The 17,097-nt window shown below is 43.4% G+C and overlaps 1 protein-coding gene and 1 long non-coding RNA gene across 2 annotated transcripts; one reads left to right on the top strand and one right to left on the bottom strand.

The window, feature by feature from the left end:
- Positions 1–2,514: 2,514 nt before the first annotated feature.
- LOC124078733 (uncharacterized) lies at positions 2,515–4,150 on the bottom strand. The gene is made up of 2 exons (XR_006847029.2): positions 4,034–4,150; positions 2,515–3,737 (listed from the first exon to the last, which is right to left on the bottom strand). It is a non-coding gene; the product is annotated as an uncharacterized LOC124078733 (long non-coding RNA).
- On the top strand, positions 4,136–15,569 carry Tmem128 (transmembrane protein 128). The gene is made up of 5 exons (XM_046423782.2): positions 4,136–4,255; positions 5,596–5,737; positions 11,403–11,561; positions 14,130–14,238; positions 14,972–15,569. Exons 1-4 carry the CDS (start codon positions 4,159–4,161, stop codon positions 14,227–14,229), a joined length of 498 nt encoding a protein of 165 aa, XP_046279738.1. The 5' UTR covers positions 4,136–4,158; the 3' UTR covers positions 14,230–14,238; positions 14,972–15,569.
- Positions 15,570–17,097: the final 1,528 nt, after the last annotated feature.

The following is a 17,097-nucleotide window of genomic DNA, read 5'->3' as shown; positions in this document are numbered from 1 at the left end:
ATGGAACAATTATAACAATATATTATAATCAAAGTTATGTGGCTGTGGCTGCTCTTTCCCCATCCACAGGGTGGGTAGTGCATACAGTGTGGATACGCTGGGCAAAGGGACGATTCATTCTGGGAAAGAGGAAGGTGATTTTAGATGATGCTACAATGTACAATTTCTGAATTTTTTATTTTTATAATTTTCCATTAATATTTTTGGATTATGATTGACCATAGGTAAGTAAAATCCCCAAAAGTAAAGCCAGAGATTAAGATGAACTGCTGTCTACTAATGCTTTCTAAGTAGTCTTGGGACACCATGCTTTCCCACCTCACTCCTACTGAATCAGTAAGCCATTCAAACCCTCTTCAGAAGTGAAGAGCAAAACAAAACTTAGATAAAAAGATGATCAGATTAAAACAACAAGCTGGAAAAATATATAGTTGCATTTTTCTGATATTCAAAAATATCCTTAATCTATAAAAATAAGCAAAGATGAAAAATCCCAAAAGGAAAAATATATGTAGCCAATATGTGAAAATTCTGTTAACAATAACAACAAAACATATTAAAATCAGATTTTTGCCTAACAGTCTATTTTTGGTACGAATGCCAAAGATGGCTTCTTCTGCCCCCTGCTGGTAGGAATGTGAAGTATACCGTTTCTGGAGCTTGTCTGAAAATACTGATCAAAAACCTTTACAAAGTTCACATCTTTGAACTTGTAATTCCAAATCTATAGCTTTTTATGCGATAAATAATTTAAGCTATGCATAAAGAGAGTCACCTGTTTCATTTCATTTTTATGCAATTGAGTTTTTTGAAACTGTTTATCTCTGGCGTGAAGGACAGTATACCAAGTGATATACATTAGCATTTACTGAGCACTTTTCATGCCACATTTTTCTGAGCTTTTCATGTCTGAACTCATTCCTGGGGTTGCTTGCAATCCAGCTGGGGATCACTGTGGCAGCTACGCAGCGCCACGAAAGAACAGGGCTGTATTAATTTGGTCTCAAGGTGGCAAGTAACAGAAAATCACTTAACATTTGTTTGGGAGGAGGAGGGATGTTATAAAAATCTGTGAACTTTCAGCAGATATTTTCTGAGAGGTTTCCAGGGCTGGCATTGGCCTAAGCACTTTGTATGTACTGCTTTTAACCTTTACTCAATCCTCTGAGGAAGGTATGTTCCAAGCCCCATGCTGCTGGTGAGGAAGCTAAGGCAAAAGAGAGCATAGGTTTGGAACAGTCAATAATGACAGGACCAGGAACGTGCAGCCCAGCAAGGGACGCAGAGCTCATGCTCTTACCTGGCTGAGTAGGGTTGAGTGTGATGCAGGAGTGGGAACAGTGTCACCAAGACCCTGTCACTGGCTTCTCAGAGCTCCCTGCATAGGTGGGCTCCCCACCTGTGTCCAGAGTGGCCCTCCTGGTCCACCAGACCAAAGCAGCAGAGAAGGTTGTATTGGTAACCAGCCAAAGTCTCAGGGAATGAGAGTTCAGGTTTGGGTTATGTGCCCTCCTGTAAGACAGAGAACTGAGCATAGAGGAGGAAAAGTGGCTTCTCGGGGGAAGGAATACTGGGTGGACATATGTATATCCGTAATAAACACCAGCTAGCCTTCATGGAGGGCCAAGGGGGAAGCAGGGAGTGCAGTTCCTCTGATGTGCCAGTGTTTGCAAGGCACTGGGGACATCCTAACACAGTCAACTGGGAGACGACGATAGGACAGTAGGATATTTTCCTACCAAAGGAAATTGACAATAAGGCTTGATAATTTCTGGATGAGTGCATGAACAGAGCAGCTTGAGTCCAGGGACAAGGGAATACCTATTAGGAAACAAGTGGGTTCCGGATCTTGGAGGCCTGGAAAGCAAGTGAAAGAGCTGCGAATGGAGGCACACTCCACACCAGGCACAGAGCAGTCTGTACATGTCTGTCCTCACGCTGGTACCTGCCACTTCACAGATGAGGAAACGAATGCTTAGAACAATGAAATAAGCTGCCCAAGAACCCATGGGGATAAAGAGAGGATTCAATGGTCTATAAACACCTTGGATTTACCCATGTTGCTAAGGCAAGGTCAGCAAAGTTCATAGTCAAATTCAATTTTTCCCCACAAATAATCCACATTAAAAAATGAAAATTTCTTCATTGGTAGCAATCTGATATCACATGGCTATAATTAAGGTGCCACAATACATACACTGAAGAACTGACTTAATGGACCCCAACAAAGAAGATGTGGGCATTAACAATTGGATTTTTTCCAATCTGCTTTTAAGTACCATGAATATGGTGTGCAAATAATGCCATTTAAAATATCAGGTGGGGAAACACAGGAAGGATTTCAGATCCAAATAGAAAGGCCCTAAAACCACCAAACAGGAAACCTAATCTGACCTGAGCATATTATGTATGGAAACCCTGGAATTGCTGAGATGCTCCTGGGACTACTTGGTTACAAGAGAGACCCAGCTCTGACCTTTTTTTTTTTGAGGAGACAATCAACAGAAGGCTGTATTTGATGGAAAGAATTTATTTCCTGTTAACAAGACTTCTAACCTTGAATAAGAGAAAGAAAGAAGGAAAGGCGAAGAAGAGATGAATCTAGTTCTTTAGGAGTTTGGAATTTAAAGAGAGAAAAAAAAACAGGAAAAAAAAAAGGTATTGTTTAGAAAAGCTGTATGATCTTCCTAGCTATTGAATCCTTGCTCCAAAGAGTAAAGAAAGACTGAAGAAATAACAAGAATAAATTGATAGAAACTCCTTTTCTTTTAAGAAATACAACATAGAGAAGATATTAAAGAATGCCCACTAATTCAAATTTTACTTTGCACGCAGGTGCTCAGTAAAAGTTTGAATGGTTAAGCATAAAAATTCTCAGCATACAACTCAGAGGAAAAGGGTGGGAGAATAATGAACAGGATTATTAAGAAAAAGTTGTGAACTAGCAACATGGTTTATGGGTGTTGAGTGGTGGGAAAGGGCAGTTTTCTGGGAAAAATTATTTAATTCCACAGTAAGGATGGAAAAATTTTTCCCAAGCAGGAAGAAGGGAGCTAAGAGGCACCAAAGACTGGTGCTCCAAACCCCACGATGATTCCACAGGCAGGTGTAATCCCCATGGAGCAGAAGAGGAAACAGGCCGAGATGCTCACTGCTTGCCCAAGGCCATTGAACTGGTCAGAATGTCACCAGATTCAATGGGTCCACCTCTTAGTGGGAATCAAACTGGAACAGAACACCAAACATGGCTGTCACACAGAGGAAAACTTATTTGCAGCAAATAAGGAGACCGTGGGGAATCGCCCACAGAGGCCAGGCCAGCCGGGTGCAGTTTGCTTGGGCAGGGAATGCGAGTGCAAGAGGGGCAGAGGCACCTTGGTCTGCACCTGCAGGAAGATCCTGGGCTGGCATCTAGCAGCACTTTTCATGTTATGCAAATGAGGCTTTAGTTTTTCCGGGTGGAGATTCTAATATTGAAACGAAGTAAAGCTAGCCTCTTGGTCACTGACCCATGCTCCTTAGGGTAGCTTGAGGAACATGACTTCTGAAACACAACTTTGAGGAGTTGTTCTTCGTTAGAACAACTTTGTCCTGGGGCTGAACGGTTCAGTCTGCACCCGGCTTTCGCAGGCCCCTGGCTGGGGGACAGCTGCTTCCTGACTCCTCAGCGTGCAGTCCAGGGTCCTTTCCTTCTCCTGGGGCTGCCCTCAACCCTCTCAGGTCCAGCAGGGAGATTCCTGGAGAGGAGGAGAGGAAAGGGGGGGGGGGGGGCGGAGAGAGTGTGAGTGTGTGTGTGTGTGTTGGGGGCGCGGTGGGCGGGGGGACATTGAGAGTCTGGGCACTGGCGGGTCAGGGAAGGTGCCACATCTGTCTCGCGTACCCGCGGCAGCGATAAGCTTGGTCCTTCGGGGTTTCCGTTGATCCACGCAAACCCGGGAAACTAGTCGTTTAGACACCAGAAAAGAGCAGTACTGATTTAAAATTCAAACCACGCCGGCGGATTTGGGCGCAGACGCGAGAACGCCAACTTCACCTTAGCCTCCAACCAGCGAAAACTGCAACAGCCCACAACCTCCACGCCTGACTTCGGGAAGCCTCGCCACCCGCGTGAGCGCCGGAAGTGCTTCGACGTCACTTCCGCCGCGTTCGGGCGCCAACATGGACGTCGCGCAGGCCCGCGAGCAGCTGCGGCGGCGTTACCTGGTACCGCGGGACGCCGAGACCCGGCTGGACTGCGAAGGCGACGCGGCGGGGGGTGAGCTCCGCGCTCTACCTCACTCGTGCTCGCGGAGTTAGAGTCGTGGACGCTCCGCGGCTTCCGGTGGTTCCCGCGCGTCCTCCCCTCACAGCGCGGCAGGATGCCCTAGAACCCTTTCCGGAAATACCCGTTAAAATTAAAATCACCCTCAGGTTCCGTCTTAGTCTTAGGAATTCACCAGGGAATCGTCCTGATCCGGTACACAGGGCCGCGTGTGCTAGCGGTTCCCCTCGTGGCTGCTCGTCGCAGGCGGCGGAGGGAATGTCCTCGGTGGCCCGTGGCCGTAGCATCGGTACCCGGTGGATGACATGCCAGGGGAAGCGCCGGTGTGCCACCAGGTGGTACAAAACGGGCCACCTGTGGCGCCTGTGAGGACGCGGAGGAGTGCAGTAGGAGGAGTGCGTGGTGGTGGTGTGGCCAGGCCGGGGGTGAGGGTGGGAGGCCGGGTGGTGTGGACCTGGTCATCCTCTGTATTGTAGAGCTGCCCGCTCGTTAGCTTTTGGAAACGAGCGCAGACCCCATCGTGCCCAGGCATGACTTAAGAGTTTTGAGGGTCTGTATTCATGACCAGTCCCCCTGCCCAGGACTGCCCGCAGTCTCACCCACAGCGGCCTCAGGAGAGCTTGGTGTTAGAGTCACCCTTGGGTTTGGTTCCAAGATGGGAGAAGTCGCTTGTCTTTTACCTGTTGGGACAGTGATGTGCTGGGACTAGAGCTCTGGTGTAATCTTTTTCATGGTTGAGCTGCCTCAAAAGGTGGTGGTGGTTCAAAATACAACGCTTTTCCTTGTAAACAGTTGTCTTGAAAAATCAGAAGTCCATTTTGTACGTGACATTTACATTTGGCATTTTTCCTAATTAATGGGGCTGATACTTTTCTAGAGGAAATGGGACCACAGTGTTAAAATTCCTATGCTGGGTGGCATTGTTATATCTGAGAGAGTGTTAATGAGGGTGTTAATTTGATTTTGAAATTCATTTATACAAAATAACTGGCTATTTTGAACACATAGTAACCTATTAATTATTTTTGCAAACACAAATATGTCTTGATTTTACAGAAGGATTCAGTGCTGTAATTGGACTGATTATGGTTATTAGAAGGCTCTAGGAAATGATTTATTTGGTTTACAATAGTCACCTTTTTCCTCATAAAAACTATAGTACTTATGGGGTGGAGCTGTGGCTCAGTGGTAGAGCGCTCGCCTAGCATGTGTGAAGCGCTGGGTTGGATCCTCAGCACCACATAAAAATAAATAAATAAAGATATTGTGTCCAACTGCAACTTAAAAAAAAAAAACACTATAGTAACTTAAATTGGAATCTCCCTTATTTGCAGGATCTTCTACAACTGTTGAGAAAAAGGAGAAACCTCTTCCAAGACTTAATATTCATTCTGGATTCTGGATTTTGGCATCCATTGTTGTGACCTATTATGTTGATTTCTTTAAAACCCTTAAAGAAAACTTTCACACTAGTAGGTAAGAAAACTTTTTATCACTTCACAAGTTAAACATCTGTCTTAGTCAGCTTTTTATTCCTGTGACTAAAAGACCTGGGAAGAACAACTTAAAGAACGAAAAAAGTTTTTTTTGGCTCATGGTTTCAAAGGTTCAGTCCATGGTTGACTGACTCCTTAGCTCTGGGCTGAGGTGAGGCAGAACATCATGGTGGAAGGTTGTGGCAGAGGAAAGCTGTCAGCTCAGGGCAGCCAGGAAGTAGAGACTGAGTTCAGCTCACCATAGACAAAATATAAACCCCAGTGACCTTCCAGCCACTCTCTACCTTCCTACAGTTCCTGCCCAGTTAAGCCACATTAGTAAGTTAATCTACTGATTAGGTTCCAGCTCTCATAATCTATGATCATTTCAGCTCTGAAAATTCTTGCATTGTGTCATTGGGGGATACCTCATTTCTAAACCATAACAACATTCTTTTCTAAATTTTCCTGTTTCATTTTGGCAGTTGAATTCATACATTTAATAAGCTCCTAGTCTCTATTGAGCATCATGTTGGAAGTGCTAATGATACAAAGAAGAATAAGAGATGTTGGTCAAAGGGTACAAATTTTCTATTATAAAGTGAACAGGTTGAGTCAGCACAGCATAGTGACCGTGGTTAATCATAGTGTGTTTTATAATTGAAATTTGCTGAAAGAGTAGATCTTAAGTATATCTAGCACATGCATATACACCCTGGTAACTGTGAGGTGATGGTGTGTCAACTAACTTGATTGTAGTAATCATTTCATACATATACACACATTAAATTGTGTTGTGTACTTTGAATATATATAATTTAAATTTGTCAGCTGGGTCAGCTGCACTTTAAATCCCAGCTACTCAGACGGTTGAGACATGAGGATTGCAGGTTCAAGACCAGCCTTGGCAACTTAGTGAGATGCTGTCTCAAAGTAAAAAAAAAAAGGGGCAGAGGATGTAGCTCAGTGGTAGAGTGCCCATGAGTTCAATTCCCAGTACCCCTCAGCCCCCCGCCCCCAAATTTTAAATTTGTTGGTTTTATGTCAGGGAAAAAACTGAAAAGAAAAAACAAAATAAGGGGGCTGGGGTTGTTGCTCAGTGGTAGAGCACTCACCTAGCATATGTGAGGCCTGGGTTCCATCCTTAGCACCACATAAAAATAAATAAATAAAGATATTGTGTCCAATTAAAAAATAAATATTAAAAAAAAGAAAAAGAAAAAACAAAATAAGAGGGTAGTTTCTCCGGGGATGCACAGCAGAGTGGATGAAAACTGGAAACAACTTCAGTGTGCCTTCTCAGCTCTGATGTGTTGTAGGATGAGGAAGGTAGTGAATTTAAGGCTTTAAACCCATTTGGAAAAGAAAGGAGGTAGAAAGAAGGACTGACTGTCTTTGTGAGTGCAAAGTGCAGTAGAACTGGAAGGAACGAGTGGAAACCCATCTCAGGGTGTGTCAGGGAGTAGTTAAGTGGAGGATGTGATGGGGTTAGAGCTATGGCAGAGGTCACCAGTGGGAGAAGTCAGGAGTTTTGTGGCCAGGCCAGGAACTGACATCTCTTAGTGTAATCTCAGGAATTGACATGGAGTGGAAGGTTGTGAAATCACGTCCCGGGGTCCTTCTGAACACTGGGGAATGACTTGAAGGCCCCCAGATGACAGGCAGGGGAGTGGTGTTGCTGAGCATCAGAGCTGGCATTGGAGGGCTGGCTTGCTCAGGAGGTGAAGATCAGTTGTTTGGAAGTACTTATAGGGCTGGAAAGAAGCAGTCATGGTAGGACGCGGTCTCCTTAAGAGGACCAGTGACTACTGGAGGAGGAGGAAGGGAGAGAGGGAGTGGTAGAGAGGAAGTAGTGAGGGGGAGGTAGGCACAGGGGACTCTTTAAACTCTTAGGAGGCGAGAACTTGCTCCTCTCTCCCCATATTTCCATGAGTAGGAACTTTCCCTAAACACTACCATCTTCCTGCCCTTTCATTCCACCTACTCCTTCCTGTGTAGTGTGTGACTTGCCCATTTGGGTTTGAAATAAAGAGTGGATGAATGTAGTAAAGCACTTTCCTCCTTTTGGGAGTTGGCTGCTCCAAAAACACAGGCTTTGGTCTTCTTTTCTGGGCTATGGTTTTATGGAGGCAGCAGTGCAGGAAGAGGTCCCTAGGTTTCCACTGTGGCTAAGACTGTCTGTCACTGTTTCATTATCAGGAAAGGCTTTGTCACTGCTTACCAAAGTGTCCTTCCTGCAGCTTCATCAGCAGTAAAGATGACATTTTGATCTTCAACAACTTGAGTCCTTCCTCTCGGTTGGTTTACAACTTAGGCTGGGAATATAGGGATGGATACTTCAAACGCCACCAGTAGCAGCTGCTCCTTCACTCAGCGGACACTTGAGAGAAGCCAAAGATGCTTTTGGGTGTGGGTGCCAGTGATGAACTACACTTCTGGCCCTCCAGCCACCCATTCCAGGCAGCAGTGGACAGATGAACAGGCCTGTATGCGTGTTGTGTAAGTGTGCACAGGATACACAGGATGCCTAGGAGGGGCCTAGCTGGCCCGACCTCAGAAGGCAGACTTTTTGAGGATTGAGGAGACATGGGAGAACTTCTTTGTTTGCATTCTTAGATTAGGTGTTCTCACTTCTCTAAAGAGATGGCAGGGTGATGAGCTGGGATGTGACTTAGTGGTAGAGTGCGTGCCTAGCATGTTTGAGGCCCTGGGTTTAATCCTCAGCACCACATAAAAGTAAATAAATAAAATGAAGGTATTGTGACCAACTACAACTAAAAAACAAATATTAAAAAAAAAAAGGAAAAGGCAGGGTGAGAAATGACAATACCCATAAAATATTTGGTTGCAACTGCAGCCATTAGTAGAGTATCCTGGACCACAGCTATTATGTGGCAGAGCCAGGACATGGATGTGGGCATCAGGGCTGTGGGAGATGGAGGGAAGTTGAGGTCATCCACCTGTCCTCACCTTCCCATCAGACTTCAGGTTCCCATCATCTTAGGGGAAAGAGACATAAATGCACACCTGGAGGCTGAGGATTTTGCATAGCATTGTGTCTTGGTAGGGATTTGGGTGGGGAGTCAAGCAGCCATGTAATGAAAGGCGAACCTGGGGCAGTGCAGTGGAGTGGCTCAGTCTGGCTGGGCACAATTCAGGAGCCACTTGTCAAAGGAAACGAGCTTTATTTTTAGAACACACAGGGCACCACACAGCTCTTCAGGAAAACCCTCAGAGCCCAACTGCCACCACCGGCTTCCCGCAAGCCTCTCCAGCTCCCCCACTCCTTCTGCTCTTGAAGCAGATTGGCTGGGTCGGGTGGGTGGAGCCAAAAAAAGTCCCCCAATGAGCAGCTCCGTGGTCTGAAAGGGCCGGGAAATAGCCCAATGAGCAACACCACAGAGGAGCCAATCAGTTGGCAGCTAGAAGTTTGCTGGGGCGCTGTGAGCCAATCATCAGCTGGCAGCTGGAGGTTTGCTGGGGCCCCTTCAGCTGTGGCTCTCAACAGTGGAGTTCTGCTTTTCCTCACCGGCGGGTTCCTTGACACCTGAGCTGACCTCTTTTCCCCCTGCTCCAGCCTTAGTTCAGATCAAGGCATTAGGATTCTTCGGGTTTGCATAGGGCTGAAAGATTGTATGTTCAAACTTGAGAGAGATGGGATATCAAACCAAACAAATTATCACAATGCTTTGGAAATTGGGTTTTTTTTTGTTGTTGTTGTTGTTGTTGTTTTAACCATGCTTGTGTTTGTCAAAATTAGCTGTGGAGTTAGAAGAAAACCTGACTAAAACTAAAATCCCAGATATTTTGGACTTTACTCAGACCCAGAATTTTGGAAACTGGGGACAAGACCACTTCTTTTGCAATGCAGAGGTAACTGATGTACAGCCCAGAATGAGGACCACTGGCTTTCAGTATTAGATTTTGTTTAGGAAGTTTTAAAAATCTCCTTGTTTTTTTTTAGCCATATCTGGAGAGAGCAGCCACTCGTGGAGTGACTGTGAAACAGATAAAGGACTCCGAGGAAGCAAGGAGATGACCACTAAGCCTGGAGCTCCCTAGCCCTTCTTGTATCGTTGCCCCATGTGGAGACTTTTCAAGATATTTTTTCCTGATTGTACCTCTACCCTGTAGAGTTTCAGTACACAGATAAAGTGATAGTTATTTATGTGCTGTATGTGTAGCTCTGCTTCGTTATATAGTCGGGTCAGATTTCTTCACTGTGGTGGTATCACCCTTTGAGATGTACACTCCAGCAGGAGAGACGTCGTCAAGGACCCTGAAGGGGAACATGGAAGTGTTTTTCTCACAGACAAGAAGAGTGGAATGATAATAATCACCACTGGGGGTTAGGTGTGCAAGGAGTCTGTCTTTAACTCTTGGCTGCTTTGTGAGTTAAGTGTGGTCTGTATGCCTGCAGCTCACTGAGGATAGTAGTTTTGGCCTGAGTCACACACTCGTCATGCTGGATCTGATTCAAACCCAGACAGGCAGATTTCAAAGTGTACTCAGAAACCCTGCACTGGACTGCCAGTGCAGATTCTGAATCCCAGAAATGGGCCATCATGAAAGGCCTTGATGGAGCCTGGAATCTTCCATTGCGGAAGCCTACCCAGTGGTTGAACCACTGTAGCTGTCTGCTCTCCCTTGTCAACATGGCTTGCCAGTCTTCCACATACACAGGCAAAGCATAGTGGGGGTTTGGATTCAACTGGGAGGTTGAGAAAGGGATTTCTTTCTCTAAATCTGGCCTCCTCTTATGACCAGGGACTGGAAGGAAGGGCTGTCAAGGCTGCCTCACACAGGCTGTCAGGTCTTAGGTGGAATTGACAGGAAGCAAAACTACACTCCCTTGGGAGAGAATAGAAGTTATTCTGAGATAGGTGTCTTAGTCTGTTTTGTGTGGCTGTAACAAAATACCTGAGGCTGCGTGATGTATACAGAAAAGAAGTTTATTTGGCTGACAGTTCTGGGCACTGGAGACTCCAAGTAGCATCGCACCCCATGTCTGTGTCACAGCATGTTGGAGAAGTCGAAGGGGAAGTGGGTGTCTGCAAAAGATTGAGTGTAAGAGATGAACCAATAAGAGGTGCCAGGCTTTAGAGCAACATGCTCTGTAGGTAACCTGTCTCATCCTGAGGGCAAGAACTTACTTTTGCAAGAAAATCATTAATCCCTGGGCAGTCATGACTCAGCCACCTCCTAAGAGAGTGACCAAGATTCTAGCACATGACCCTTTGGGGACACACTCAGACCATGCCCAAACCATTCATTGCAGAAAGCCTTTTTTTCCCCTAGTACTGGTGATTGAACCCAGGGTGTTCTACCACTGAGCTACATCCCCAGCCCTTTTTTTTATTTTGAGGAGATGGTCTTGCTAAATTGCCCAGGGTGGCCTCAAATTATGATCCCTCTACCTCATACATATGAATGCATATGTGTGAAGCTTCACTCTTTAACCCTTCCATGAGTCACGTGTCTCATTTCTCACCCCGTCTCCCAGTGGATTGACGTATTCAAATGCTGAGATTGTGGAATGGAAGACCTCTCTGCACCCTTCTCTGGTTGATGTTCTAGAAACCGACGTTTAGACTATTAGCGAAGCTGTTAAGACGCCTGCTGATTGGCTGAGTGTCGGCAGCCCTTGCCTTGTTTTTCTCCCCCAGCTGGTTTCTCTCTGGTGGGACCTTGTTGCTTGTCAGCTTGTCGATTGCATTTTACTGCATAGTCTACCTGGAGTGGTACCGTGGAATTGAAGAGTATGATGTCAAGTATCCATCGTTGATACCTGTTACAACTGTGAGTTTTATTGCAGCAGGAATTTGGTAAGTTAACTTTGAAATGATGAATATAAGTGAAAAACAGTTTCTTTTGATTGGATAATGATGTGTGTGGTCCAAAACTGAAAAGAAGAACCAGGGTTTAATAGAAAATAGTCCCTCGGTCATTCCTGTGCTTCAGGCTCCCTTGTCTTTAGCATCTCTTTCCTTCTTTATGTACCTAGTTATTTCAAACAGAAATGGTGACGTTATGTACACATTCTCCATTTTGTTTTTTAAATCTTATTCATTGTGATGTACAATACATTAAAAAAGTAGAAAAAACAGACATACAGCTGAACAAATTAATCACACAACAGCACTGCTGTCAGCCACACCCAGATGAAGAAAGAGAACCCAGCCCACATCCTGGCCACTGCTTCCTGCCCCTCTCAGTCACTGCATCTTCCTGCCACAGATGAGCACTCTCCCCGCCTTCATGGAGATCACTTATTTTTGCACACTTTTGCAGATGCAGGGGATTGAACCCAGGGCTTTGCACATGCTATACAAGCGCTCAGCCACTGAGCCACATCTCTAGCTCTTTTAAAAAATTTTAAAGCAGGGTCTTGATAAGTTGCCGAGACTGATCTTGAACTTACAACCTTCCTCCTTTAATCTCAAGTAACTGTGATTACAGGTGTGTACTACAATGTCTGGCTTAAATACTCAAGTTTTTAAAATTTATATAAATGAATTCGTATAGTATGTACTTTTTTACATTTGGCTACATATGTGCAGCATTTTATATATATATACACATATATATAGTTCATACTTACTGTCGCTGATAACAGTAGTTAATTTTTATTGCTGTGCAATGTTCTATTGTATAATCAAATCCTAGTTGATTTATTCCATGTTGACAGCATTGGGATTGTTTCCAATTTGTGGTGGTTATGAAGGATGCTGTGAGCAACGTTCTTTTCTGTTTTTCTTGGGGCACATGTGCATAGGTTATATATATATATGTGTACACACAGACACACACACACACACACACGTGAAATTGTTGGGCCATAGGGTATATATTCTTCCAACTTTAGTGAAGAGTGCCAAACTGTTGTCCAAAGTGATGTACAGTCACCCTCTGTTCTGTAGGTTCTGAATCTACATCTTCAGCCTACTTCAAACTGGAAAACAGTGTTGTCTACTGAATATATACAGAGTTCTTTTCTTGTCATTATTCCCTAAACAAAAGTATAATAACTATGTATATAGCATTTACATCGTGTTAGATATTCTGAGATATGATCTAAGGTATATGAGAGGTTGTGTTTGGTTGTATGTGAATACTATACGATTTAATACAAAGGACTTGAGTACCTGGAGGTCTTCAACAAATTCTCTACAGATAACTGAGGAACAACTAAACTTTTTTCCCTATTAGCAGGCACCACACAGTTTGGATTTCTTCCATAGTGATACACATAGGTACATTGAATTGTTTTACCTGGTTATGTGGTTTCCACAATATGGTCAAAAAGCCTCTCCTTAGTGGTCACTACTGTTGCACTTAGTTATTTTTATTTTTAACTCCACAGAGAATATCCTTCTTTATCAGTTAATAGGTACTCAGTGAAAAGCAGTTTTTTTCCCCGTTTAAAAAAGGAATATTTGACCACTGAAGAAAAATCTAGAAATTACAGGAAACCATAATGAAATATATTTCATAATCCTGCCAGTCAGGGAGAAAACTGCTCTTCATGTGTGTTTTAGAGTTCTTCAGTTTTCCTCTATATATTAATTGAATTCTGATTTTGGAAAAGTCAAACACCTTTGTACATATTCAGTTTAAGTCTTATTTCTATGGCTTGATTTCAGTTGCAGTTTAAGACTCTTTGGCTTTGTGGTGTGGCAGTTATTAACCCTTAGGTTATGTGGGCATTCCAGGGTGTTATTTTACTTTTTATCTTATAGCTAAGAGCATCCCAAAAATAATGTTAAATTACTTTTTAGGCCAGTGGGAGTATGGTTATTTAAAATTCATAATTATCAAAATATTTAATAATAAAACCAGTAACTCTGAAAAACTCATTGATTTGTATATAGTTTTCCTTATTAGCTTTTGCTCTTATAAATTCAGTTACTAAAAATCATTTACACTTAGAAAATGTTTCATTTTTTCTTTGGTGAAGATTTGATAGCCTCTTATAAATGGTTACTTTTTTCATTCTGCTTTTAAGAGAAAGTACTTTTGTCTTTTTTACTCTGATCTTTTGGTAATGTGTGAGATCATAAAGCAGGCCACAGCCAGTTTAATTCATGGTCTCTTGCAGACACCAGCCTTAAGGGACATTAAGTCTCTGAGGGGCTGTGCCAGCTGCCACTGGAGGCCTTTAGATTCTAGGTCTGAGTACTTCTCCAAGGCCTCGTGCTGCTCTGTAAGCATGTGTAGGGTTTCCCTTCCTAGCCCTGGCCTATTTGTGGATGTGGAGATGTGAAGAGTGTGGAAAGTTGCTGGCTGGATGAGTGCCCTCAGGCTGAGCTCTTTAACTCCCAATTCTTGGGTAAAAGATGTTTGTATAGATGATAATTATGGTTTTTAACTCTTTATTTTTTGATCCCTTTCAGCTTCAACATTGCTTTATGGAATGTATGGTCATTTTTCACTCCATTTTTATTATTTACCCAGTTCATGGGGGTTGTAATGTTCATCTCACTCCTTGGATGACTTCAGAAGGTAAGCTAGCTGGAATATCTTGTTTTTAATCATGAACTTGTGAACATGTCTCTCAAGACAGTTTTCAGTGGACTCTGCTGTAGTAGATTACTTGAGAGTGACTCCAGTCATGTGTGTGCCAGAGTTTTTTGCCACTGTTCTCTGAGATGAAAGGGACCGAGTCCTCTTTGCTTTTGTAAAATTTAGGTCTAAGTGACGGCTTTTAGAGAAGGCACCTGCTTTTCAAAGACTTCATAAGGATAGTATTTGCATCTTCCAAAATAAATTAGTTCACATGTCACACCATTTCATATTGAAGAAATTTTATAAAGAAGAAATGTAATAATCAATCTCCTTGTTGCCAGTCTGAAAATATTGCTAGTGCCACTTGACTAGTGAGGTAAATAGTGTCTCCCAGATGTGCTGTGTCATGGGACCAGTGGGTGTCTCATCGAGGGAGTGACCAGTCATAGGCCTTACCTCAAGCAGCTCAGGGCTTCTGAGTCATTCTCACACCACAGTGCATCCTTTCCTCTGACCCAACTCCCACCCTCTGCAGCCTTCAGGTCTTCAGTGGCTGTTTGATTTTGAGTTCTCCAGATGCTGGGGAACTTTTGACTTCCTGCTAATGTGGTTTGTGATTGGCCATGGAGACCCAGGGCTGTTGCAGGCATATAGATTTGAATTGCGCTTCTAATGTTAAATTCATGAACTTAAGTTGTTTTATTGGGACTCAATGCTGGTTTTCTTTCAGATTTAAGGACATGGAAGTTTGAAGTGAATAGTTAAATGTCCAGCTTGTTGGAAGCCTTGCCAGCGGATGATGGGAATGCTGCAGTGTGTCCTCCTTCCTGCCAAGCAGGTGGGCTGCTGGGAAAAGCTGTAACTTGGTAGTTCTGTTGTTGAAATCAGAATAAATCACCTTTCACTTGCATATTATCCAATTCTAGTTGTGACTGGATTTTTCACAAACCTATGTTATTGGAAAATAACTATTTTGCAATGTTAATCTGTTTGACTCTTTGGCAAAAGTAATTTCTTTAATGTGTTCCCAGTATTTTAAATAAACTCTCCTGCATGTAAGGGACAGCAGTTCATTGTATCAAGTGACTAGAATTATCTTGTCATGTGCCTTTAAGGCAACTCTAGTAATTACCATATAATTCATTTTTATAATAATTTTATTGGGTGGCAGGAACAGATGGAAGTATTTTGTGTTTTCCCATCACTTTGGATTTTACCATTATATAAATTTTGGGGGGATTTTAGCGTTTTTTTACATGAATTTTTAATCATTTTTAAGTATGTATAATTTTTCCTCTACTACTTAAATAAAATATTTTTATAACTTTTTTTGTGCATTTTTATTGAGAGCCACAGCCAGTCAGAATGATGCCTGGCATTTGCCAGAGGGAATGTTTGAAAGGTGACACCAGCGAACCATTGAGATGATGATTTGAGTTAAACTATATATAATTGCTGTGATGCTGGATTGATTGTATTGTATATTTGACCTTTACTGTCGGGCAATGGGGCGGCTCTTGCTGCCTCGGTCGCCCGCTACTTTGGAGTTCTCGCGGGGATTCCCGGAGAGTTCCCATTGGTTGGGGAAGTGCCGGAGGAGGGATTTCCGGTGTGGGGTGTTTCTGGAAGGGCCGCGTGGGTGGTGTTGGTGGAAGAGCGCGCGTGCAGTGCCGGACAGAGTTGAAATAAAGTAGTTGCTGTTTGAACCTACAAGGCTTTGTGGTGGCTCAGTTATTCATGCCCAGCCAGACTGCGGCATTTGGTGGTCTGTGCTGGAACGCCTGAAGCTCGGAGGTAAGTGAAATTGCTCTCCCCTGAGGGAAGGCAAGAGAATGGGTGACCTTTTCAAAAAACAATGTGTTCTTGTTTTGATTTTTTTTTTGTTTTTGTTTCAAGGTGCCTATCCCTAGAACTTTCTCAGGCAAACTGGGAAAAATGGTTGGCTCAAGGTTTGAAGTTGTTTGGCCCTGAGGAAGAGATAGAGAGAGACCACGAATATACATATCAAAAAAAACAGGAAAATTGATACAACAATTTTTTGTTCCGTTTTTGTTTCATTTTGCTTCGGTTTTGTTTTGAGTTATCTGTTTGAGTTGCGTTATCCTTGTAGCAGAAATATGGGATCAGAAATTAGCAAAAAACAAACCGAAAGAATGTTAAAAAAATTGTTAGAGGAAGGAGGCACCCCAGTAAAACCAAAACCAGTCAGGGCATGTGTTGATACAATACAAAAATGTAGCCCATGGCTTTTAAAGGAGGAGTTGTTGAATATATCACAATAGGACCATCATGGTGAAGATTTAAGGGACAGGGAAAAGAAAAACCCAGGAACTCTGCCAGTTGGCACATTGCCATTGTGGATGATGATACGATTTTGTTTGCCTTGTCCAAAGATTTCAGTTCAGATTATGGTAGAAGACATATTAGATCAGGAAAAAAAGGAGGCCTCTTGAGATAGTCAGAAAGGGGAAGAAAGTTTAGAGCAGAAAAAGCGATCAGGGGAAAAGTTACAACAGGAGACTGCTACTAACACCTTTCTATCACCAGAGGGCGTAAGTGTCCAACCAACAGCGCCTATGGAGACAACATATGCTGAGTGGCCCTCAACCCCCGTAGTTGATAGATGGGATCCTGACACAGGACCTCAAAGATTAGCATGACCTGTATTTGAGCAGACAGGAGAGCAGCGAATTCACCATACATTAGATTTCAAAACAGTGAAGCAGCTAAAAGAGGCTGTAACAACCTATGGTCCCCAAGCACCCTTCACTGTAAGTATGGTCGAATCCATTACCAACTTGGACATGACTCCAGCAGATTGGGATAGCATGTGTAAAGCTGTGCTAAATAGAGGGC

Source organism: Marmota monax, unplaced genomic scaffold (genome assembly GCF_021218885.2).
Source record: "Marmota monax isolate L192 unplaced genomic scaffold, Marmota_monax_Labrador192_F-V1.1 WCK01_AAM20220418_F8-fsc00009, whole genome shotgun sequence".
In the NCBI taxonomy this organism is placed as follows: domain Eukaryota; kingdom Metazoa; phylum Chordata; class Mammalia; order Rodentia; family Sciuridae; genus Marmota; species Marmota monax.
The sequence above is the reverse complement of the archived record's forward strand: the minus strand, read 5'-3'. Positions and strand labels throughout refer to the sequence as shown.

Excerpts from the sequence above, each read along its gene's own strand:
- Tmem128 (XM_046423782.2), top strand. The coding sequence starts at position 4,159 with ATGGACGTCGCGCAGGCCCGCGAGCAGCTGCGGCGGCGTTACCTGGTA. Across the intron at positions 5,738-11,402 it reads GAAAACTTTCACACTAGTAG|CTGGTTTCTCTCTGGTGGGA; the intron begins GTAAGAAAACTT and ends TTTCTCCCCCAG. Across the intron at positions 11,562-14,129 it reads TTTATTGCAGCAGGAATTTG|CTTCAACATTGCTTTATGGA; the intron begins GTAAGTTAACTT and ends GATCCCTTTCAG.